This window comes from Nanorana parkeri, unplaced genomic scaffold (assembly GCF_000935625.1).
Source record: "Nanorana parkeri isolate BGI_ZX_2015 unplaced genomic scaffold, ASM93562v1 scaffold36, whole genome shotgun sequence".
NCBI lineage: Eukaryota > Metazoa > Chordata > Amphibia > Anura > Dicroglossidae > Nanorana > Nanorana parkeri.
In genome coordinates, this window is record NW_017306304.1 from 1129863 (window position 1) to 1156337 (window position 26475).

The 26475-nt window shown below is 40.4% G+C and overlaps 1 protein-coding gene across 1 annotated transcript in view; it reads left to right on the forward strand.

The window, feature by feature from the left end:
• Window positions 1-26475, forward strand: part of EGF (epidermal growth factor) — a 107029-nt gene that overhangs the window by 47796 nt on the left and 32758 nt on the right. Inside the window, exons 9-16 of the mRNA XM_018570047.1 lie at window positions 1898-2020; window positions 8774-8896; window positions 9575-9700; window positions 9929-10065; window positions 13319-13467; window positions 14501-14605; window positions 15091-15311; window positions 17700-17867. Coding sequence (XP_018425549.1) covers window positions 1898-2020; window positions 8774-8896; window positions 9575-9700; window positions 9929-10065; window positions 13319-13467; window positions 14501-14605; window positions 15091-15311; window positions 17700-17867 — 1152 coding nt within the window. The remainder of the gene's footprint in view (window positions 1-1897; window positions 2021-8773; window positions 8897-9574; window positions 9701-9928; window positions 10066-13318; window positions 13468-14500; window positions 14606-15090; window positions 15312-17699; window positions 17868-26475) is intronic.

Consider the following 26475-nt stretch of genomic DNA (forward strand, 5'->3'; position numbering starts at 1 on the left):
GGCTCTGCCTATCTAGAGGCAGAGCCAGCTGTGCCTGCCCCCTCCCCCATTTGTTCCCCCACTCAGCGCTGGAGGATCGGAGAGGGGGGTGGGGGAATCCCTGCGGGGAGTGGTGACTGACAGTCACTGCTCACTGCAGGGAGACGATCGGGAAGTGTGCAGATTGGCGGCATGTTTCTGCTCACTTCCCAATCTATAGAGCCGACCTGTGACAGCTTCTTTGTCACAGGTCGGCTCTAACTATGAGGATTAGTGGAAATCACTCACCTCATAGTTCTCCTTTAAGGATTCTTAGACCACTGCAGCAGAGGGGGGGGGGGACCTGTTTCCTCCTTTGCTACAGTGATGATATGTCCCTGGCATCCTCATGTCCTACATCCAGTGTATAGAATGCAATAGCTCAGGGACCTTAGACTGCTGCAGCGGAGGGGGAGTAAGGTGGAAGGGACCCGTCTAAGAGCAAGCCGGCTCCAGGGATCAGGTGAGTATAACTTTTTTTTTTAACCTAGACAAAACGAGCACTTAATCCTTACAGTAGCCCTACTGGAAGGGTTAACATTTTTTTCCCTGGAGTTCTGCTTTAAGCTAACCTAGTATGTAGCAAGCTTTATTGTATACATAAAGCTGAGTAGAATTGGGATTGGTTTACTTTTATATTGTAAGAATTCTAATCAATACAAACAAACATTTAACAGTACTTCACGTATATAAAGTTTCTTATGTTATCTCAGTATTCCTTTACAATCAAATTAAAAAAAGAACTTTTAAAACAATTGTTCTAAGCAGGATAGAATTCCTTTTCACTTTCAATACCCAATTATGTCATGTGCAGATGCTTGTCACATGACTGGACAATTAAAGTAAATATTTACACAATGTTTTGAGATTTTGTAACTCCTTTAATAAATTAGCACAAATGAAATGGCTTGCAACTTTGAACGGCAGCAGTTTATTGGGTTCATGAAGCTGTGTCCAAAAAAAAATGGCATGCATAGGGGAAAGGACTAGTCATCAGTATGGCCAGTGGTCTCCCTGCAGCTGATCTATTCCCCATTACTGACTGAAAAGTGAGTAACACAATACTGGCATAACTAAATATCACTCCAAATCTCCCAAGACTAGCAATCAGAGGCAACAGTACCTTGATCTATTAGTAGAGATGTACAGCTATGAGGCTATAGGCATGGGAGTGCCTAGGCACCCTTACATACCAGGAAACGGCAGTGCCTTTTTTCAGAATGAATTCCAGACAAAAATTGATTTTTCAGGGTACTGCTTTGGCACAATTTCTTAATTTTCTCAATAACATAGCAAATCCATACTTTATAAATTCAGTTCCACTTTAATCAACCAGCAAGTGATTGACTCAGCCACAGACCCCTGAAAACTGAACGTGAGTGGGCTTTTTCTTTAAAAGAGGGTGAAACAGGGGCCTGGTGAGATATGCATTCAGAACATAATCTTCTCCCTCCTTCACTAAATACCCATAAGAGGAATTTCCCTTTAAATATTACACAAGTAAGGTCGATTCATCCTATTTCTTTTTGTACATATGCGTGTAAGAAACCTCAGACCCTCCTCGTTCTAGAAGAATTAATGTCCACCTTCGATGAAAATGAATGCTGTAAGAGAAATATGTGTAATATTTAGGAAAAAAGAAAACAATCCCAGCTGTTAAACTATAAATGTTTATTGAGGAAGGTTAAAGGTGGGGGGCTCAGCACTCCAGACTTTCTATTTCAGGTGAACCTAAACATAAAAGTAAAACAGCTGAGATGGGTTGTTTTAAGTTTCTGCCCTGACAGGTCTCTATGTAGTCTATATTACAACATGAAATGAACATTTGATGTATTTACAAGTCCAGGTATGTAATCACACATCTTTGTATTTTTTTTAGATATAAATGAATGTGCTCTTTGGACCCATGGCTGCACTCTTGGCTGTGAAAATGTTCCAGGTTCCTATTTTTGTACTTGTCCAGGGGGTTATGTACTTCTTCCAGACAACAAGTCATGCCACGGTGAGTTCTTTCCCACTGACATCTACAAGGTGTTGTACATGTAAATACCATTACTCTGCACATCTCCTTCATCATAACTGTGGCAGAATCTAATTTGTTCAGAACATGTTTACTTCTCTACCTTCATAATCATCAGAGAACCCAGCTGTGCACATTAAACCTGGCGTGCAGTCTCTATCTGCACACCCAAGATAGTATGTGCACTAGGGATGAGTAAATCTGCCTGGGTTCAGTTCGCAAACAGTTTTGTGAATCAGTTCACAAACTTTGAAAGCAAACCCCATTGAAGTCTTTGGAGGGGTTGAATCTTGTTATTCAATACTGGCCATTTCTAGGGCTAAACAAAAGGCAAGGGAATCTGGTCACTGCTATGGGGGACATATACCAATTTCAAAATAAATAAAATTGTCAACTCTCCCTAAAAGCACCAACACATACTGGCAATGTGGCTGCTGTGAGCCCACCCTTTTATAGAAAGGGGGCTGGGTTATCCATTCCATGACCAGGGGCAAAGACTATGATTCACATTATAGGGGTTCCTTGTTTATGATTCAAACCTGCAAATGTTTCAGCCAAATGTTTGTGATTCAGGAATTTCAAACCTCCTACCTAATGCTCACAGAGCGAGGTACATTGTTCCTGCCGACATGTACATGTGCTGGCATATGCTTTCACTAAAGTTACTTTAAAGTGAGTTGTCCCTGATGTCAAATTAGTGTTTGGATTCATCTTCGTGGCTCTATCTGCTCTGGTTATTGACCCTGCCTTGGTACCTATTTTCGCCCTTGCTTACAACTTTGTAAAAAATGCTCCTTGGTTGGGGCTGATTCCTGGTCTATTTTACTCCATGGCCTTCCTGTTTACTCCACTGTTTGGTCTACTTGAGTGCAGTGACCGCACCTCCAGGTTCCAACTTCTGTGAGGGGCATTGGTGAAGACAAAGTACCTCTTAGACTCCTTCCCTTATGGAAGTCCTTAGACCACTGGTGGCTCCAAAGCTTCTGTGATGTTTCTCTCTACTGTCAGTTGGATTGCTTACTTTCTAGTTGCCAACAGTCCTCAAGATATTCCAGTAACAATAAATGTACAGCTAGGGAAATTAGTAAATACAATTTTAAGAATTACCTTTCATTTTTTTGATGTCTTCCAAGAACTAAATTTAGTTATCTCTCACTGGCGGACCTAAGGAATAAAGGACCCTGGTGCTGGAGCAGATCTCACTGACCCCCCAACGGTCTCTGCACCAGAGGAGCAAATGTCCCCCCACAGTCTCACACTATTTTTATACATTTATATAGCTCTGACATATACCACAGTGCTGTACAGAGAACACTGAGCCAATCACATTTGTTTCTGTGCAGAGAAGCTTATTCTTACAATGCAGAATGGCACTGGCTGTAGAGGGACTACAAATCCCAGCAATACATTATACAGCAATGCAGAACAGTATATGAATTGGACTCTGGACTTAGCAATGCACTGGAATCAGGACTTAGCAATGCACTGGACTCTGGACCCATCAGAGATCCTGCAGAGTCCACCTGAGACCCCGATCAGCCCACCATAGATCCTGCACAGCCCATGGAGACTCTCTATTGTGGACTCTGCAGGGTCTCAGGTGGGCTGGTCGGGGTCCCTTTCCCTGCACCTGCAGCTCTTTACCTGCCACTGCTGGCCTCCACTACTGGGCCTCAGCCCTGGCCTCCTCCTCCCCTGTCAGTGCCCCCCCCCCAGCCTTGGGCCCTGGGGTGGTCGCACTGGCTGCAATGCCGGTAGTTCTGCCCCCAGTTATCTCTATTATGAAAAAAGTGTTGGCTCATCTTCCTCCTGGAGAAATTATTTGCACATTTTGCGAGCAGTACAGTGAGGATGAGTGGCTCTGACTGACAGTTTTCCTGAGCCTGCAGAAGCTTACAGTGACACAAGCTGTAGGAGGTGCCTTTATAGGACTTCCCATATGAACTAACATTTTTTTTAGTTAGAGGTTAGCTTTGCAGTTACAGAAGTATCAAACACCTTATCTTTCATTAGATTACCTGCTCTTTGTGGTAAAAGTCTTCTGTAGTGTGGTCCCTATTCGCCGAACACTAACTTTGCTGGAGGGGAACTAGTATATCATGCTTAGATTCTGTTTGTGTTGCGTTCTTTTGATATCAGGGTGACCAGTATGCAAACAATACTACATACATTCTGGTAATGTACACAAACATTCACACTGAACAATGGGAACACAGGGCAAGTGTTAGTTACTGTATATAGCCTTGTGACTCTCAGTTCTCGATTCTTTTTTTTGTAATAACAGTTAACCAAACATCTTTGGCATAGTAGCAGGTGGTGCAGAGAGGGTACAGCTGCACCTGGGCCCTTCAGGTCAGATGCCTAAGACATTATCATTCTTCTTTAGATGCTGTGTGCTCATGTTACATTCTGTACATAAAATCCTGACATTTTTCTTTACGAATCTCTTGTTCCCTTCTTATATCCGCTTGCATGTCTGTAAAGCTTTTTCTGCTTTCTGATAAAGAGGAAACTATAATCAATTTTAACTTTGGTAGGATTCACCTGTCTCAGTATGCCTCTGCTAAATATGTTCCAATTCTGAAACTAAAAAAAGAATCATACTGCATTTATATCATTTAGCAAAGATGGTTGAAGTGGCTAATTAAATGAAAACTAAATTATTACTTCCAAAATTCTCCCAAATATTAAAATCCTAGACCACAGATCAGTATGGGACTGGTTGTGGGAACTCCTACAAACCGGGATGCAATGTTTCCAGTTTGCACTAGCAAATGAGAGACAATTAGTTTAAAGCTCCATTGGGATGATTAGTAAAACTGATGTATCTCTAGGCAGAACTTTTTTTGTTTGTTTTTTTGTTTATTTCCTTGTTTGTTAGAACCCCTGTTGCATTTTTTTATGTCTTTGGGAAGATTCCCCTCTACTTCCTATAATTCTTGCCAGTCCAATCCACTAGAATATTTGGGTTTGTGTCATTGGTCTTTCTTAGTAAATTCTAGCATCCTGAATGGTCTAGTTACACTCTATAATTATTGATGCCACTAATTACATAGTAGAATGTTATCAACAACCTTATAGGAAACTGTCAGTCATGTTAGTTTATGAGTACTCTCGCTGCATTAAGGTAACTTTACAAATTATATATTGCCACTTAACGACTCTCATTATTTTGCTTTCTACTTCTATGTTCATTAGATTAATGAAAATGTTTAGACTAGCTCTTCAATGTAGAAGATTACAAATTTCCTGTAAATGCTGTTTTATAATGAGATGACTATTGAAGAGTCAGATAAATGCACTGTAATATGTGTCTGTGTTTTGCAGACATGTTTGTGCAACTGTAATTTGTCATTTCGATCTATAATGTTAATTGTAGGAAGTGTGTACAATGGAATTAGCTCCAAGACACAGATTTAGCCTTTCATTGTTTTAAACATGTGTTATGCAGCTATTACATGAACAAATCTTGCATGAATAATCACAGGACAAAAGATTTACAGATTCAGTATTAAAATAACAGCTTTTTAATAAGGGTGTTCAGTGTTCACCTCCCCACTTTTTCTCCTGTTAAACTGTGGGAAATGAATTCATCAGCAAATAACAAGCACAATCACACATACAACAGCGGGTTTAAAATAAAAAAATATGAGTTCCTCATAATGAGCAGTAAAGAATATATATTGGTCACTGATTGACAGCTTTGTTGTTATCTGTGTTGCCCTATACATAACTTTTCACACCCAGTGCAGCTACCATCTAGACTTGACTTGTAATAACTGGGCTGGGTAGTTAAAATATTAGAGCATTCATAAAGCTTTAGTGATCTGAGTGATCTGACCAGGGCCGGATTTACTCTCTCTGCTGCCCCAAGGCCAGGTTTCTCAATGCGCCCCCCTACCCGCCAACCCCCCCAATGGAGAATGGCAGACCTGCAGGCTGCATACAAGTGATCTCTGCGACATCGCCAAGATCACTTGTACAGAACAAGCGGCGGCTAACCCGCTGTACACTTAGCTCTGCTTGCCCAAAGCAGGGCTAAATGTAGAAAACAGCAACCCGCCCGGCGCCCGGAACTACATGTCCCGGGTGTCAGGAGATAGGAATTCCAAACCCCTGCTGCCCCTCTACTTCCTGCTGGCCTTGGTTGGCCTTGTGGGAAATCCGGCCCTGGATCTGACCTCTCACCATCTTTCTATGTGCTGGATTTGCCCACCTTTGAGCAGCTTACTGTAAATTTGGTGAATGCAACAGGATTTTGGTTTCTATATCTGTTTTTTTTTTTAAAAGGTAATAGAAAGTGAATTGTCATTACCTTGCACATGACTGGTAATAGCTTCTAGAATATGTAATTAATCAATTATTATTTAAAGTAGATCTAAATTCAACTGGTTAACATACAATTAGCTAAAGCACTAGATATGCCTTTTTTTAAAATCATAGAGTGATGTTTTCAATGTTTTTCATCTTTTGTTGCATCTCGGTGCTGCTGATCTTCTCCAGCCTTTTACAGCCATTTAATGTCCACATGCATGCTCTCCACTTTAGATTCCCAAAGGTGACAACAGAGGATTGTGCGTGTACAATATGTGTCGGCATGGTCATTTATAGTCCTCACCTGGGGTATATGTGACAGTATGACAAAGCAGGAGCACAATTTGGAGAGAGTTGTCAACCTTATAATAGGTATTGCCTGAACAATGACCTTTATGGAATAATCATTAGGTATTGTTTAAATTAAATTTGTAGATTTAAATAATTTAAGGACACATTTTTGAATTACATTGACATGTTAAAGCCCATGAGATGTTAATGATTGGCTTTAACAATATTTCTAGAGATCACTGCAATTAAGGATGAACTATAATGACTTATAACAAGGGCAGGCAATCTTGGCACGCCAGCTGTGGTGACACTACAACTCCCATCATGCTTCCGCCTCTTGTTGTCATGCCTTTGGCTGTCAGAGTCTTGCAGTGCCTCATGGGACTTTTATTTTCATAACTGGAGTGCCGATGTTGCCTACCCCTGACATTTAATGTCTTATGATGAACAGAAAAATGTTTATAAATCTGTTCTCCCCACAGTGCCTTCAAAAATGCCTCTCCCACCTGGCAGCCATTTGATATGCTACAGAGTAAGCTCCATTATAAATGATCACAGAACAATAAAAATAAATAGAGAAAAGTGACCGGACAGCACGGAACATGTACGACTATGTGAAAGAAATAAAACAAACCATTAAACTAGTTTAAAGAGGAACGTCACCACTCCCCCTGTCCTGCTTTCCTTTTCCCTGTTACCAGTTATGCTGGGTTCTCAGCAGAAAACATACTCACCTGCCCAGTGAATCCAGCTTTGTCCTGCTGTGATCTGCTGATCCCCAACCACAGCCCTTCTCTGACATCATCAGTAGGTGCCTGTCTCTTCTGGGTTCTGCAGCTGGCCCCCAATGTTGCATGGCCAGGTATGCCCACTGGCCGTTGTGAGTCCCTGTTGCAGCCTCCTGGGATATCTGACGGTATATTCCAGGAGGCTTTAGGAGCAGGAACAGGTAAATCTCACCTAGCCAAGAATGGCGGGGAGGGGGTGGAGCAAGACAAAATAATAATAAGAAGAATAAATAAATGGTCCGTTTATATTGCAGAATAGGAAGTGAGGATTGCAGGAAACTAAAGTGGATATGGGTATTGAAGGTCCGCTTTAAGTCAGTGTTAAGGTGGCCATACACCTGCCGATTATCGTACGATAATCGTAGGAAATCCCACTATCGTACGATAATCGGCAGGTGTATGGAAGGCGTGCAACCGTTTCTACTGTACGGCCGCACATCTTTTGTCTTAACGCACGTGTTGAAAAACTAGCGGAAAATCGTACGATTTTCGGCTGGTTTGAGTCATGCTCGTAAGACAAATGCCGCATGGGCAGCTCAGCATTGCAGTCATCGGAAGCCCTCCGCTCAGCGGGGCGGGCTTGCGATGATCACAAGTACGTTCTGCCTGTGCAAGATGGGCAGATCGTACAAGCTTTTAATTAGCTTACAACCAAGTCTTGCGATGGTTGTAAAGTGTATGGCCAGCTTTAGTCTGCAGCTTGCGCCACTGTAATTCCTGTTCGCAAATACTTGTCAGCTGCAGCTTGTCATCAAACCTTCAGTCCAATTTCAGTAATATATAAAGCTAGGTCCTCTCCAATCCAACACGTTATGTAACATAACCAAACACCCTTTAGGCATAAGCACTAACCAGGTCCTTATGTTCTCATTTTCATGTATGCCATACTACAATTTAATGGTTCTTGGTTCTGCTCTCTTTTTGCCACCATGTCACTCCTTTCTTAATGAAAGGATAAAAGATTTACAGTTCTGTAATAAAGGTATCCAGTGCTTACTCCCCCTACAAAAAAAGTATATTTCACACAGCAGTGCTTACTCATACGGCTACTGCTATGCGAAACGTGTCTGGACATTTTGTAGGTGGTTGCTGTCTTTTGCTCATGTTTTGAATAAAAGCCTGGTTTGTAAATTCCTGAGAACGGACCGTCCTTTATTTGATTTATACAATACCAGTTTTTTAGGCGAACAACATATGAGAACACTTAGGTTTACATAGAAAATGAAAGCACCTGCTACCCATCACAATATTTATATATGTCTGGTAGTTAATTATAGATGTTTGCTCAATTCACAATGCTTACAGCTGCATTTTATCAGATATCTATTTTTCAATCTGCTAGATGTGACACCTTGCTTACAAGAAAATAGAAACTGCAGTCATGGCTGTGTACAGACAGCTGGAGGACCTATATGCTACTGCCCAGAAGGATCAGTGCTTGCTAGTGATGGGAAAACATGTACAGGTATGCAAAAGATTCTAGAAAAGAGTGTGATTACATTTATGAACTAGCTGTCCCCTCTTACCACCAAGTACTGCACTTCCAGCCTTTTCACATACAGCACATCATGGAATGATACGGGGACCATTTTGGCCAAATTTAGTTTGTTGTGATAATACAGTAATATATAAAACAGTATACTCACTTTATCTATAACATTTATGTTAAAAATATGTGTTTTTTTGTATATGTTTTCTGTCTTGATTACTAAAAAGTTGACTAAAAAGTTAATTTTTCTAAATATTTAACATTTTCTTTAGTTAGTTGAATCTGAAGAATTGTGTAATCATTTTATATTTACATTTGCAGCCAGTATGCTTGTATTTAGAGGTGTACTAGACTAATCTTAGTTGTTTTGCTGAATAAAGCCTGTTGTTTTCTGAACTCAGCAAGTAAAGGTCAAATTTACACATAGAATTGTCAGATATTTTATTTATATATTGATATATTTGCCTTTGTCTTTCTTGTAAACCTAGTTGTGTGATTACATCATTTTATTAGGGGAAACATGACATAGGACTGAAATAAAAACATATATCAAACCTTCATACTTGAAAAAACCCAAAAGATGTTAATGTGTTATGTATAGTAAATGCATATAAAACACAAAATCATAAGTTCTCCAGACATGTTGTTTTCAAGGCTGCTCATCTCCTGACAACGGTGGATGTAGCCAGATATGCAGGAGGACTAGAAGAGCAGAATGGGAGTGTGACTGTTTTCCCGAGTATACTCTGCAATGGGATAAGAAGCGTTGCCTTGCTTCAGGTCAGTAGATTTCATAGATTATTTAAATAATTTGTCATTTTGCTTGGTTAATCAAGAAAAATAGATAGTGTCGGGCATAGCTAAGGTATATAGATAAACCATTTTTATTCACTAGAAAATACTAGCTATACTGTAGTTTTGACTTTTGTTTTCCATTTTTTGATTTTTTTTTCACAGTATTTAGTCCTATATTCAACTGAATAATATTCCTTTGTGCATTAAGTACAGGTCCTCGGCCATTTCTACTGTTTACAAATGTACAAGACATCCGGAGAATGAACTTTGATGGGACAGACTATGACAGTCTACTGGATACACAAATGGGGAGAGTCTTAGCACTGGACCATGACCCTAAGGAAAATAGGGTAGTGTATGTTGAACAGATTGTGTATACTTTGTATATCAAAGCCCTATGGCCTAAGGGATTATCCCGTTTTGAATGTCCATGTCTCCATTATTTCATTTATGCTTTCATCCTGTACTCAATAATACAGAATTTGTACGAATAACCCAACCAAGAAATGTAACGATTTAGAACATCAGATCCAGTTCTTCAAAAAACTCACTGCAGGGGATGTGCATGACAGAAAGTGACATTTCCAAAGACAGAAAAGACCTTCCAAAGAAAGCATATAGTAAAACTTTAAGCGTAACAATACACTATATATATCATAGTGCAGATAGTCCACCGCTCCAATTCTTAGACTGGCATCCGACTGTTCATCATTCCACAGGTTCAGGCAAAGCCGGCTTGCCTTCGCCTCTATGATTAAGTCAGATCGGTGAAACGAGTGAGAGGTTGTACACATGGGGAGTTGTTCCACAGCATGTATTCTTTATTTCAAGAAATAATTGTTTTATTCATGGTGATCCACAGAATTGCGGCTTGTTTTTCTGAGCAGAATACACTATATATATTCCTTAACCCCTTCATGACTGAGGCCCTTTTTTCATTTTTTGCACCCATGTTATATTCCACATTTTAGGCCTGAAAATGACGTAAAACCCCCCAACATTATATATTTTCTGAAAGGTCCGGCGGCTCTGCTGCCGTAAAAAAAACGAAAAAAAAAACAAACTCTCCCAGGCGCTCTTGTACCCGCCCTCTGCTGATAGACCTGATGGAGAACTGCAGCAGAGGGCGGGTACAATGCTAGTTTACTATTGGCTATTGCAAATTGAAATAGCCAATAGGAATCTAGCAGAGCATTCCAATGGGCAAAAACGTTTTTGTTTTTTTTCTTTTGTGACATCGCTGACATATCAGAATAAAGAAAAAAAAGAAACAGCAGTGTTTCTCTCCTTGGCGGCCGGGAGCAGGAGACTCCCGGAGCGCCAGGGAGAGTTTGCTGTTTGGAGATCAGTGTCCCTGGTTAGCAGGTAACCAGGGATGCTAATCTCTCTGCAAGGGGCCGGAGCCAGCCGTAAGATCACGGCTGGCTCCGCCCAGCTGTCAGAAGCAGGCTGTCGGCCGGCCAATGGCCAGCCGCTCGGCCAGCTTCGGCTTTCAGCGTGGGTCCGCCGAGCCAATGCATATGCGTTCGGCTCGACTGAGCCGCTCGGCCACGTTCGGGAGCTGTACGGGCTATAGTGAATAGCCCGTACAGCACCCCTTCGGTTCTACTGAACCGAAGGGGTCCTGGGGCCGAAGCTAGCCGAAGGATCGGCCGAAGCTACGGCTAGATCCTTCGGCAGCTTAGTGAATAGACCCCTTAGTGTTACAATCAGGTTAAAGGATAATTGTAGGGCTTTTTTTAAGCTGTTAAGCTGGATACACATGAATTGAATTTAAGTTAATTCATTATGAATCAGCTGAAATTCAATCTGTGGATAGTCTTATACCTCCAACAAAAGTTGTAGACATGCTATAAAACCATTGGCGGATCATGTGCTTGCAGCCAATGAGCGAGTGGCCGTAAACAGTGTTTGCAGCCAATCAGCAAGTTCTGCTGTAGGAATATTATGTACACAGCGGGAGATTCGCTCATCCACGCTGTTAGCGTTGATGGAGGAATCTGTCATATTGTTTTTTTCGTTCAGTCTGCAAGGCTGATTAAAACCAATATGTCCATGTGTACCCCGATATATAGTAAAGCTAAAGACGTATTGTTCAATCTAAAGGGTTAAGTTACCCCAAACACCTGGATTTTTATCAGGGCATCTGTGCCGATCAGGGGGTGGATGGGAATAAAAGTGGTACATATATGCACTGAAGGGTGCCTGTTGTACAGCAGTGGGTAGGTTTAGGGTGTGCATTAAACAGTTTAATGGCTGCTTCATGCTTTTATGTTTGATAAGAATGGAATGTCCAGTACCTGTCTAGGTTCGTTGTTGAAGTTTAGTAACTTGGTTCCTTTTTTGTGGCACCTCTACCTCTTATAACTACTAGCCCATCATGCCAATTATACAAGTCAGTACCATCATAGCCAAAGGGCTGCAACTGTCTATTTGCAAGGGTGATGTCTCCTCTAGAACTACAGTGGCATAGTGTAGTGGGTTGTTTTCTTTAAATCTTAATATAAAGCAAAATGATCGCTTCTGGATAATCATATACGTATCACCTTCATGCTCAATGAGCATTCTTTACATTAAAGTGGAACTTGATACCACAAGTAAAATGTTTCAAATAAGCATTTTTTTTTATTGTGGAAGAGACATATCTTTTCTGCAGTATAAGATTCTTACCTGCTTGTTCGCAATGTACAATATTACACTTGTGGCGTCTGCCGTGATGAATAGACTCCTGCTTGTCATCCCGGCATGGCCAATCCAGCAATCTCAACAAAGTGAAGGGATGTCCCGCCTTTGTTGTCACTGGAATAGATGTCCCCATTAAAGGATTTCCCCTCGCATCTTGACTGGGAGACAACTGTAAAATGTCAGATTTCCCATAACTTTCTGTTCCAAAGATAATGGTCACCAGAACAAAGAGAGAAGTTGATGCTCCCCAGCAAAGACACAGTAATTTAAAGCAGACAGGAGTTCTAATCCTTTCTTACGCTATCAAAACTAAACAAAAAAATAAAAAAACTATATACATTTTAACCAATGGATGTTACAATCATAGAATAAAAAAATAAATAAATAGAATTTCATAATAAAGTTAGATCAGTTTTTAAGAGTATATTAAGATGTCTTCACCTCACAGCAGGTGCCTATGACTGTAATACTCATAATACACCACAAGAGGGCAGCCTTACATGGTTTTCATCCAAGTTGGTGCATCTGCAAGTCATAGTGACAGCAAAAATTAGTCATGTCCTATCCTGCAGTACAAGGTTTTAGAATATTTTAAGTCAAGGGGCATACAGAATGTTTGAATTATTTAGCCAGTTTTTAGTGGGCTAATAAAGTGTACCTTGCTTAAGTACTTCTTCCTATAACAGCCTTAATTGGAATACATAAATATGTCTTGATAGATTGTGTGTATCTGTGCAAACAGATGTTCTGTGTTATATATCCTTTTATTTCATATGAGTTTATAGACATAGAACTGTAACGTTATTTTAGGGCAAATTAATGAATAATATGTTATTCATTTATTTTACTACTGTGAGTAATTCAGAACCCATATCTGTAGTCATTATGTTTTATGTGTCTGTACAATTTTATTCTTAGATTTACTTTGCACACACAGCTCTGAAGTGCATAGAAAGTGCAAAGATGGATGGCAGCAGTCGAAAAAAAGTGATTACAGAAGATATAGACACACCAGAGGGACTTACGATTGATGCCATAAACAGGAAGCTGTACTGGACTGACAGAGGGTAAGTATCTTATAGAGGATTAAATAAAAGCATATTTGGTTTTAAAAGACTAGCAGGGTTATTCACAAAAGGGTGAAGAGTTTGGAGAAGGCAGGAGAAGTGAGCAATCTAGGACATCATAGCTGAACTGGAAAGTGAGCTGAATTGGATATTTTTTTCCAAATCAGCTATTTTATCCTAGATTGTTCACTTCTCCTGCCTTCTCCAAACTCTTCACTCTTTAGTGAATAACCCTATATATTTCTTGTAGGAGGTTGATATAATTTTTTTTTTATAGGAAACATATATTTTTTAGAATGGGTCGTCTTATTATGTGATTGCAGGTACCCAACGGTGTTTGTAGACACCTCAGGTTACACATACAACATCTTCTAGCATGCATCAATGTCCCTGAAGTCAGGGTGCGCGCCATATCATATCTTCTATGTTCAGATTGCTTTTAACTCTCCACAGCCCCGTGAGCTGTCCCAAAATGCCTGACAATTTCTAACTGTGGATGCATCTAGTTGTATCTTGAGCAGTACAATTAGGGTATTGTATGTGCTGCTCTATGATAATGGAAAGCAATATAGCCTTACAAATAATGCTAAGTACATTAAACCTTTTGTCTCACAAAGTGCTGGTCATTATGTGACACCTCAGAAGACAAAGGAGTCGCAAATGACTTGACCTGGTAGGAGTCAGGTGATTAGCGTGCAGTCGTAGTGATGTATTTGCTTTTAATATAGGGATATAGGGCGCGTAGGAAATAGTACTCTGGGCTATTTTGCAATGCAGCTTTGTCAAGTGAACACTGTCAAAAGATAGATACCTCCTGCAACAAATATAGGGTGCTTTTGAATTAGGCATGCAGTGTACAGTGTATGTGTATGTATGCTGCAGCCGAAGTGTATGCATGCGTGAGTACACAGTAAATAAGGATATAGCTATATAGTGGCAGGTCTTTAAGTGCCACTGCCAGTTTATTTATTTTTTGAATAAACAGAAATGTATTTATTACTTTTATCATCTTGTTTCTTTTCATGATAAATAGAAAATCCTGCATTGAAAGGAGTGACTTGAATGGAGAAAACAGAGAAAAAATTATCCATGAACGTTTGCATCAGCCAAGAGGAATTTGTGTACATTCACAGGCTGGGTATGAATCAATAGTGCATTATTTTAATCAAGTTACTGCTAATGCTAACAGTGAATAGCAGATACACTAAGCTACATGTGCCAATGCTTGATGAGATCCTCCACTGCTGTCCCCCCAAAATCCTATGCAAATACCAGCTTTCTCAAAGTTGATATTAGCATAACACTAAGCTTGCTACCCATATGATAGCTCGGGTCAAACAATAGGTTGCATAGGCAAGGAGCACATCAAATGTGGGAGCCTGGGGAAGTTTTGTACAGCATAAAAAGAAGCACATATTTCGGGGTGCTAGGGTGGTGGATCCTGAGCACAAGCTTTGCTGTAAATGTAAGAACAGTCACCTTTATGTGCTCTGGTACACTCATAGATTTGAAAAACAACAAAAAAATTGTTTACTATTATAGTATATATTTAAAACTTTATTATACCATACCATACCATACCATATAATTAGCATTCCTCTGTTTCTTATTTTTCTTTTTTAGGAGACTGTTTTGGACAGATATAGGATCTGCTCCTCAAATAGGAAGCTCCAGTCTTGAAGGAATGGAGAGGAGAGTTGTGATTAATACCAACCTGATGTGGCCTAGTGGAATCACTGTGGACACCCTCACTGATAAGCTATATTGGTGTGATGCCAAGAGATCTGTCGTTGAATCTTCGGATCTGGATGGCTCCAATCGTCACAGCCTATCCCATGATGTAGGTGAGGTTTTGGTAAAAACACCTGTCAAATTACTATATAATATTTGTATTACAAAAATCAGATAAATTTTGTTATTTAAAAATAAGCACTTTGTAAATAAGAAATCAGATTATTTGTATGCTTTCTTTCTTTACATTACAGACCTATCACCTATACCAACAGCACATTAAAGCTACGTTCAGAATGACATAGCAAATATAAAATCTATGCCTATACTACAAAGGTGTAAACTGTATAACACCTTCCATATTTACTTTTTACAAGTCTGCTTGAAGTTGTACATCATGACAGATAAATATATTAATTCTACAGCCCCTGCACAGAATGAACAGGAGCATTCAGTACAGATGCTTCCTGTTCATTCACAAACTGAGGAATAACTCCCCAGTTATGAATAGACAGGAAGCCTCAGAGTGCTCCTGCCTGTTCAGAGACTGAATAAGTGATTACTATGTCCCCCAGTCATGAATGAACAGGTGATGTGTAGCACCTCCTGTTCATTAATAACTGGAGACATAGTAAGCTTAATATGTCCTCAGCTATTTACAAACACCCAGTGATCAGTGCTGATCATTAGGCGCTTGCTCAGTATGCAAAAGCCCTGCCTGCCTCACACAGCTCCACTGGAAATTGTTTTTCAACATATTTGAAGAGGCAAACATTAGCAGGTCTGTTCACTAAAGGATGAAGAATTTGGAGAAGGCAGGAGAAGTGAACAATCTAGGCCAAAATAGCTGATTTGGAAAAATTCTCCAATTCAGCTCACTATCCAGTTCAGCTATGTTGTCCTAGATTGTTCTCCTGCCTTCTCCAAACTCTTCACCCTTTAGTGAATAGACCTGTAGATCTTCCTTTAAATAGTGTATATAGATAAAGGTAATATATGTGAACAAATGACTTCAAATATTAGAATATTCAAGATTTGGTGCCATTGATTAGAACCTCTGTAGGGAGTATGCAGCTGAAACTTGTGTTATTTAAACCTCAAATACCTAGTGTATGGTGTTATCTTTGTTATTGATGTGTGAGATGTCATCTTACCAAGATCAATAGAGATCCTCATTCACATATAGCGTTTGCATTTCCCATGCGGAAGACCGCGCGGCAATGCAAACGCTAAAATCTTTCACCCGCAAGTATTCCGCTCGTTTGTGGCTATTATATAGCCGCGAATGTGCGGAATTGTAAAAAAATCACGCTTGTACTATTTTGCGGGCTGCATGGTTTCATACCGTGCGGCCGCCGCAAATGTCTGAACAGTGCACATTAAAGTGCATTGTTTTTCTGGCCGAATACGTACAGACAACTGCTGCTGTGTGAATGTAATGTAGTAGAAGCATTAATTACAACTTGGTTATTATGTTTATATGTAAATGTATTCAAAGTACATAAGCAATGCAGATATCTGAGTTATAAGTTGTATTGTGAAAGTGGTATTATTCCACATCCATCAGTCTTTAGTAATTGTGTGTACAGACTGTATCAAAGCAGTATAAAAATGTGTCAATAGTTTATAAAAAAAACACAGTTAAAGTGTTTCTAAAACCAAAATGTTCTTTTCAAGTTCTGGATAAAACTCCTTTAAGTTTTATTTTTTGCTGTCTGTGTGACATTAGATGGCTTTCCTTTGATTTCCTGTCCCCAGAGACACATAAGCAAGTGAGAGGAAATCTCTCTAAAGTGAGCAAAAATCCCCTCTTAGACAGTTGTGACCAGAACAGGACATGGACAGCAATAAAAATCTCACAGGGTTTCCAATCGTTCCTCACTCCATCCAAAGTAGAAAGCAGATTTTGGCTTTAGTTATACCTTAAGTCCTTCATGTATAAAAGTTCTTCCTCTGTATAATGCATGGCACTAGCGCCCCTAGATGGTGCTGACTAGCATAGGAAATTCCTGTACTCATCAACACCATCTAGGGCTGCTAGTGCTATGCGAGCAGTAGTCGGGTGGAACTTTTATACATGAAGCCCCAAGGGTGGTATTATTTCACACTCATCTGACTTTTGTAATCGTGTGTATATAATTTGTAGTAAGTAAAAAAAATCAACATCTCCACTGTACCCTAGCCACCTTTTTCACTGTTGTCATTGCACTGTATAGGGCAGAGGCAGGCAAACTCCAGCCCTCCAGGTGTGGTAAAACTACAAATCCAAACATGCATCTGCCTCTGGGAGTCAGGCCTGAGCTGTCAGAGTCTTGCAATTCCTAATGGGATTTGTATTTGCACCACCTACCCCTGGTATAGGGGGTGGCTAATCTAGTGGACAGACAACATAGTCATTAGTTCATCATTACCCTCTTCATCTATAGGTTATTAAAAGTTTTATTAAAATGTGTAATACAAGGTAACAGCTGCCGATTATTATACTTGTATACATTTTGCAGGCCATCCATTTGGTATAGCTGCATTCGAGGACCACATATGGTTGACTGACTGGTTGCATCCATCAATAATAAGAATGCATAGGAAGAACACACACAGCTGGACACGTCTCCGGGGGAATATGCAAAGACCTTCAGCTCTTGTGGTTGTGCATCCATTGGCCAAGCTAGGTAACGCTTATTTTCCAACAGATATAGCTATATATAGATACATTTATACAAATTCCTTTTTATGTCGCCAGCTTTTTTTGGGGGGGTTATGGCACATATATTTCATTTTATGTATGCAATACAAGTAAAATGCAGCATAACCTGTTATATAAAATGGTATAGGCCAGCATGATTGTTGTTATCTAGTCCACAGTGAATCTTCTACTGCTGAAGAGAATTGTTTTTATGTTTGCATGGCTTGTACCTTTGTTCCCATGAGCTCAAGTACAATGATGATGTCACCACACATGTTCATGTGATGTTTTAATTGTTCCAGACCCTCCCCTTTTGTGGTGGGCAGTGGAGGGGGGGGGGGGGGGAAAACCCCCCTCTTTGGGGGGGGGAGTGGGGGGGGGGGGGGGGGGGGCACAGCTTAGATGCCCACTTAGCACTACTGGCTCTATCCAACACTAATGGAACTTTGGTTTTAGAACTGGAGTGTACAAACTGGCTATGAATGGACTAACTTCGCTGTATGGCACAATCATTCATAACAGGATTTAGTGCAATTAAGCCACTCTCAGATTACCAGTAAGATTTCTTGATCTTCCAAAGTTCTCCACTACTATTTGCACATGCCGATTACGCACATAGCTAAATGTCTTATATATTTGTCTTTTCAATTATATATTATGTGACTATAAGAGTTTTTGTACCATACCATGTGCCTATTATAAGTATTATTATCAATGAGAAGAAATGGAAACATGTTAATGGTATCCCACATATTCATACTAACCTGATTTTAAGGTTTACCTTAAAGTGTTCAAAAAGTTAACTATGACCAAGCTACAGACGTGTTGGTATCTGTACATGCAGAGCAACACATGTCTAACAGTCTGCATCTCTAAAGTTATTGTCAAAAGCACAGTAATACTTGGGGTGATCTTTGTAAAGACTGAGAATAGCTGCTCCTCCTGTCTGCATTAAACACTAGAAAAACAACATTCTACACAGGCTTCCAAGAGACAATTAAATACTTCTAGCTTTCATTAAGATTCCTCCATGAGAGAATGACAGCTTAGGCTAATGCAGAAAGAATTGAGTTACCTATCTATTTCTGTACAAGCTTTCCACTTTCGTATGTCATTAGCATTTTGTTTCAGCACAATTTAGTGTAAATGTAATTTCTAGGCTTCAAAAGAATGCTACAATTTTCTTGTTTTTGACATCACATACAATTTACATGATCATGTTCTTACAGAGGAATGTTAACGAGATTTGACAGCTCGGTTAAACTTGGAAGCTGTGAAAAAAGTGAATGTGCAGCGCTGCACATTCACTTTTTTCACAGTTTCTACAAACCATAGCGCAGCAGCTTTTATATTTCACTCCTTCCATAAGCGCAGATTTTACATTATTTCCAAACTTGGAAGCTAACTGACCAGCAGCCCAAAATGTAGTAGAACAACAAAGGCTAAATAAACTGTGAAGTTACATTATTTAGTCAGTATATAGCTTGACATAGGTTTTAAATCTAATATTTGTCTAGTACAAGGGTAGACAAACTTCGGCCTTCTAACTGTGCTGAAACTACAAGACCCAATTGGCATTGCAAGACAGTCACAGGTATGACTTCCAGAGGCAGATGCATGATGAGATTTTTAGTTTCACCACAGCTGGAGGGCTGAAGTTTGGCTACCTCTGACCTAGTACATACACACCATACACACATCCTGATCTACATTTGTGCACTGTACAGATCAAGTAGATGCAGTTTATAGTATAGTCACTGCTGAAAGGAGGGTTAGAGGAATAACATACATGTAGTGTGCGTGTATATGTGTGTGTCCATGTGTGTACTGTTATTTCTGCTCGTCTCCCCACATCTGGACACCTCTAAATAAATCCAGCAGTGGAAATGAAGGGTGCTGTTTTTACGAGACCCAAGATTTGGGCCTGATTCATCAACCTCCAATATTACTTATCTAATGCTCAAAATGGCATATCATGTGAAAAAAAACGTTTGGGCTTGAATTTTACACTTTACCATTTAAACACCAGATTGACAAAGATTTTCACAAAGTGAAAATGGAGAATATAGGGGTGAAGAGGGCTTTGGGTTGCCATCTGCTGGTGTACCTGAGTGCAGTTTTACTAGGTGAAAATCTACTATTAGGTTGTTTAGCAGTGATCCGGCCATGTTAAGGATACCCTGCTGGCCATCTAAATTATGTTTGCTGCTACATAATAAACCTACTGAAGCTAATAGCCTGTGACATCTGGCGTGGGGTCTAGCAGCCTGTGGACCTCTATCTACTGTTCAAATACAAGCTTGTCCCCAAAAAGATAACAAACTGCCCAAATAATTCGTAAGTGATGATGGCACAGAGTTCTTTGGAGCTCTTCTTCCCTGTGCTGGCATGGGGTGGAGTTTATTTAGCCCATTACCCACCAATGTTCTAATGTGTTCGCATTACCACATGTTACTTTATTCATCAAGAGTCAAAAAAATACAATGCACTTTTTTTGGGCATGTGTCACCTAATCTTTTTCTTAGTTTTGGATCAGGTTTTTACTGCAATCGGGAGTTCTGTTGGAGAGATTTCCTCTCTCTTCCTGTCCTACTGACAACATTTTAACAGGCAGGAAGTGAAGGGAACTCTCCAACAGAAATAAAAATCTTTTTGTTTAGTAGAATAAGGGAAGGCTAGAACCCCTGTCTGTGTCCTTGTTGGGGATTTTCTCTCACTTCCTGTCTGGTGAAGCCTTTATTTTCTCTCTAATGAAGACCTGGATATTAGAAAAAAACTGAAAGATATTCTAAACCATCCTCACTCTATCCAAAACGTAATTTTTTTTGGCTAACTTTAACTTTCACAATAATAATCTCGTACAATGTTGAAAGCCTAAGTGTTGGTCCTAATCAAAATGATGTCACCCCTCATGCATTTTTAGGCAGACCAATCTCTAAATGCAGCCCTAACACAGAACTTTAATCACATTAGTGATAATTGGGCTTGTTATCAGATAGTGACTAGACCCAGGTGACAGAAAACCACAAATGGTCTGACTGATTAAAAAAAAAAAATGTTAATTTTCCAAATGCAACAGTTTATCCATGGTGAGAGCATTATGACTTTGTCCTATTGAGAAAAATCCGACAAATGACAGTTTTCTTTACTAAATTTCTCAGCTCGGACAGATAACAGTGACAAAGGCTCCAATTTCTGCATTCCAGACTGCTGTCCTCAACGTTAGGCTGTTGTCCTTTTACCAACAGTGGAATTGCACTCAGACTCTAACAACAGCTGGGGAGAGGATGGCACGGCAGAAGCCCCTGTAATCCTCATTGTCATCATGTCATTCATGTACCCTATTTAAGTAGTAACTAGAGGCAAGAGTGATAACACAGACAGAAGGCATTGTTACCACTGGCCACTAAGTTTTGAGGCCATTTGGAAAACATGCTGACCCCATAAACATGACACATGACAACATAATTATGCTAGGAGGGCAGATTGAAGCTTACCATGTCATTACACTATGCTTTCTTAAATAGTCTCAGTAGCTAATATGGGCCTTCAGCACAGAAAATGAGCTTATTACTAAAAATGACCACCAAGCTGATGTCTATTTTCATTTTATGGAGTCAGCCCCAGAACACTGTGTCCAAACCTATTGTGAGCCATTGTGATATATGACCTGAGAGAGTGATGAAGCTCTATTGTGATTATCTATGACATATTTTAGATGCCTCTGGCAGACCTTGGCTTTCTTCTCGTTACTAAAAGAAAAAGTTGAATATGAACCGTCGGCAGGCTCTATCAGCAGGTTTCAGAAGCTCCTTTGAAAAGATGTTGAAAGATTTACGCAACAGATTTTATGAAAATCACACTGCCTGTCTTTAGTTGTATACCCAAGATCATACCGATACTTGACGTATTTAAGATTTGTAGAAGGAATAACAGGTGAAGTAAGACAAAAGTCTGTTTTCTCTTCGAGCCAAAGAAAAATAAAAAATAATGGGTGTGCAACGGAAGACAGATGTTAGGCCTGCTAAAATGTCATTCATCAAAAACGCGTACAGCTTGTGCTCCATACAGTGCCATTCAGCAGCTTTCTAGCCTCTTATTTCAGCTGTAAATCCTCTCCACCCAAAACCCTAATTTGGCAATTGTAAGTTCAATTAACTGCTTTCCTTTCCTTGGGGGAAATATCCACTAAAGATAGCAGCTTTGTTCCCCGTATAAATTAAATAATCACATATTTATACACAAACAATACACATATATCACTCTCTATCGACGCAAGCACGTGCATGTGCACATCTGCATTTGCCATCTTGTAGAACAATGACAAACTTGCATGTCTGCCACGCATTATTGTAGTGCTTGGAACTTTTAAAACAGAAGTAAAGTTACAAGCATAAAACAATTGCTATGAGGTTGGGATTGTTGACAGAATAGACATGCAAAGTCTCCTTTGCCAAAAAATTCTTCCTCCTTTCCCTCCAGCAATTTTTTAGTTTCTGTATACACTGTACAGTGCATGCACCCATGCACCTGTATCTCTAAATGCTGATTAAAACGATATCACAATAGTGCAACTTTTATGTAATGTAGTAGTACAGTGAAGCTTAACATGAATGTATGCATTTCATAGTTTCAGTTATAATAGTAATTCAAGACAAATAAAGAGGATGAATCTAGCTACGGTGACATAGACAGCAATACAAACTTGACGAGGATTCTAATCCCTCATAATTGTGTTAAAAAAAATGATTACTTCAGATATACTCTATTGCTATGCTTTTTCATCAGCTTTCAACCATAAGTGTCTCCCTCCAATGGTGTAAGTGGTTTCCCAGCTTTGAGTACCAAACAATCTAAACTTGCATGAAAATCGAGAGCAAATGCCTTTTGTCAGGCACTTTGGTAGTTTGTATCTGAAAACTGCATAATACATGGAACCATAGGTGCAGGTTTGCTTATGGTTGAAGCCTGCTGTTTTCCACAGCTACCAACAAAATTGGCAATTGTATGGCCAGCATTCACCTTGCTGCTAAAGTAGCTTCCGTTGAATTCATAAATATAGATTTAGGTATGTACCTTAGACAGACCTTTAGGGTTCAGAACATGACAAAAGTTTATATTGGGTAGACAAGTCATCATGGATCTGATTGTAATGTTCACAGCATGATGAATGTTGCCGACTATTCCCAAAGTTGTGATACCCTGCCCTCCAATGCCCATACCTGTGCAGCAATATGGATAGACAATGCTCAATTAAGGGCTTGTGTACACAACTGCATGAAATCACTGATCACCTAGGCAGGATCTTGCTGGCAGAGGCTGGTGTAAACATCCGGATGTGTTTACATGCGTAAAATGGTTCTTTCTCCCTTCTAGCTATGTTTTCAATCCCAGAATTCTCTTTTTGCATTATTATTCAAATAAAATATAATCTTGGCTCCTTTTTCTGATCGCTGCTCTCTGCTCTTGAGAGGTCTGCTAGCTGGCTTTGGTCTGAGTACCTTGCTTTGGCAGATTGTGTGGACCCCATTGTCAAACTGATAGATATGGATATCTTGCTGATCATATTGAGGACAAAAAGGTTGAGGGAGTTGGAGGAGAAGAGATCAAGGCATTGCTACTGGGCTCATCCTTTGGTGTCACAGTGTTTGACACATGGTTTCTTTGCTACTGTTTATGGAGACCTTCGCAATTATCAAAACACATTCTTCAACTTCACACGCATGTCGATCTCCACTGTTGACACACTGCAGATTCAGCATATAGTCTATAGAACTATATATAGTATAGATTATGTTGTATAGTATAGTATATGGTGTGTATAGTATATACCATTGGCTCTCAACCTGTATAACCTCAGGACGCACATTTATCCTTGGTCATTAAGTTGTGACCCAAGTTGCACCATACTGGAACGCACAGCATTGTGGTACTGCATTTTCCGGTGCAAGCGATTAAAATGTGGGTGGGAAGTGTGTTTGGGGTGCCATTCAAATGAATGGCAACGCAACGCCCACACCAGAATGAACAGTAGGCGCGATTGTGTGGTAGTTTGCGATTAAACCACTGATAGACACACACAACCACAGACACAATCTCACACACACATACACACTTCAACTTTTTACGGGTTCAGTGTGGGCTGCTGTGCTGTGATGGTGCTCCATCTCTATGTGCATTGCTTGTTCATCTCCCTTGCACTCCCTGTAGAGGTGCCGGAAACAAGATTGTGATGTCATTTCGGTCATGCGAGGGAGCTGTAAGCAATGCACTTATGGATGGAGCACCCTAACAGCCATACCCCCAGCCCACTCCACCTCAAGGTGACACTCGGCGCCAGGCAACATGTTTTGAATGGCTGCTCGGCATGAGAACTGACAGTGCTACTCTAAGGGGAGGCTGAGGAGCCTCTCACCTAGTTCAAAGAAAGGCATGCGGCGACCCACTGAACATGGGGTTGTGACCCACTTTTGGCTCTAGCTATGGGAATCTTCTGGGTGGCTTTCAGAGGCTTCCATTGCCTCTAGGAACTTGTAGTTGCACAACAGCTGGAGTGCTGAAACTTTAACATCTATTTCAATAAATATTTCGCTTTCTGGAATCTGGACAGTCATTTGTGCCACTCTACCATTATTTTGTCATGGGTGTGACTACAGTGGCTAAGTTGGTGTAATGCTGGATATGGGAAACTACTCACTTGGATCTCAGCTGCGGATGTACAATTTGTGTTTTTAAATGGATATGATTCCTTCTTAGGCTTCTGGCTGTATTACATCATACAGTCTATCACACTTGAGGATAATGCGGCCAAACAAGGCTTAAGCAAGAAAGGTAATAATACTCCACTATTTTTATCTCATCATTTTCACAAGGAATATAGGAACACTATACAGGTACAATTAGTGTTCAACTAGAACATGAGTCCAAACTGAAATAAACTCGACTTGAGTAGAAACATAATAAATGAAAGTCTCTTAACTGACACAGTTCATATATATGCAAGTAACAGGAGGGATTCAATTCTTGCGGTTAGACGAACATAGGATGCTTCTACTCTGTGTAGACTTGCTATGGCTGTAGCAACTTGATCAGGGATGGATTGGATATCAGGTGCAGCAGGGAGCAGGTTAGTATGCAAAAGGTTCAGTGGTTGCTGCTAGTTACAACACTTGCAGCAAGGCAGAGGACATATTTCTGTAACATGTGCTGTCTGTGAGTCAAGTATGGAGAGACAGAGTGGCAGGCAGATTGAGAGTCTGGCTGTTAACCCTCAGGATGGAGAGTGGAATTAGTGCCAGTTTGCTTCAGGATGGAGTGCGGGATCCATGTGCAGAGGTAGTACATAGTGAGCAGAGGAACTGCAGTCAGCATGAGCACATTGCACACATGCCAGTAGATTGAATGCTGCGGCTTAAACCTGTTAGGGAGGCGGGGCTGAATGACACCGCCTGTGAGAGAAGCAGCGCTCCCTGCTGGTGTCGGAACAAGCGTAGGTAAGTATATTACAGTTGGCCTGTGAAACCGGTCAGGCAGTGTGGAAGGAGCTGGGTCAGCTTGTGATGCCAGGGTCTCTTATGTTGCTGTGGGAACACACGGCAGAAGAGTTCTGGGAGAAGGCATAGTTTCCTTATTGCATTGGAGCCTTGGACTGCAGGGCATAGATCCCTCCAAAGTCAGGTTCAAAATGTTTCAATTACAAGAAATATTTCACCATTGGCCTCCTGGGTTTGGTGGATGCCAACCCCTGTTTAATTTTCAGACCCTGCGCCTTATAAGAATTTAATGTGTTAGAATGGTGGACATGGATTTACCTATAAACATAATATAAGCTATTATTGGCTGAACAGCTGCACCGCAAAGTGGCGCATTCTTCTCTCTGCAATACAACTGGATGTGGAGAACACCACTAAAGTGGTCCTGGCATGCTGGGTGCTCCACAATTTTGTCATAGAATGGGAGAGAGGATCTTGAGACTCTGGACCATATAACCCTTCGGAAGATGTAAAGATGTACAGTTCATAGACTTGTGAGTTGTGACCCCCTTGTCATGCCTTTAATATCCGATATCTCGCAAAACACAGATTCACATCTAAGTCAATGGAGTCTGTTCACACCTTTGCGGTTTGTCGCGTGGACGAAATCGCCTGACGCGCGAAAAGGCGCAGGACCGTTTTTCGGGTGGTTGTCGCGCGGTTTGGGTCCCAAAGACATCAACCCGCGCAATAACCGTGTGATTGAACAGTCGCGGGATCGAAAACCTATCCTCAGAAGTACCCTGTTGATGTAATTTCTGATTGCATATCACATGTGCATAGTTCCCCTGGACAGGTTTCTCCTCCACTGCTGCAGATTTTAGTCGTAAAAAGGAAATGCGATAGAAAGATATTTATATACTCCGTGGAGACGGAGGAGCCCTATGCTACAGGGCATACATAACCTCATACTTAATAGGTATTTTTTTGCTTACACCATAGACTCAATGTGCCTTGGGAGAAAGGCTAACTTGTGGGCATCGGGATTCCTTTTTCTTTTATAGACTGGACATGAGAATTGCTTGTCAGTGATATCTCTTCTAAACCTGTTCCACAAAGACC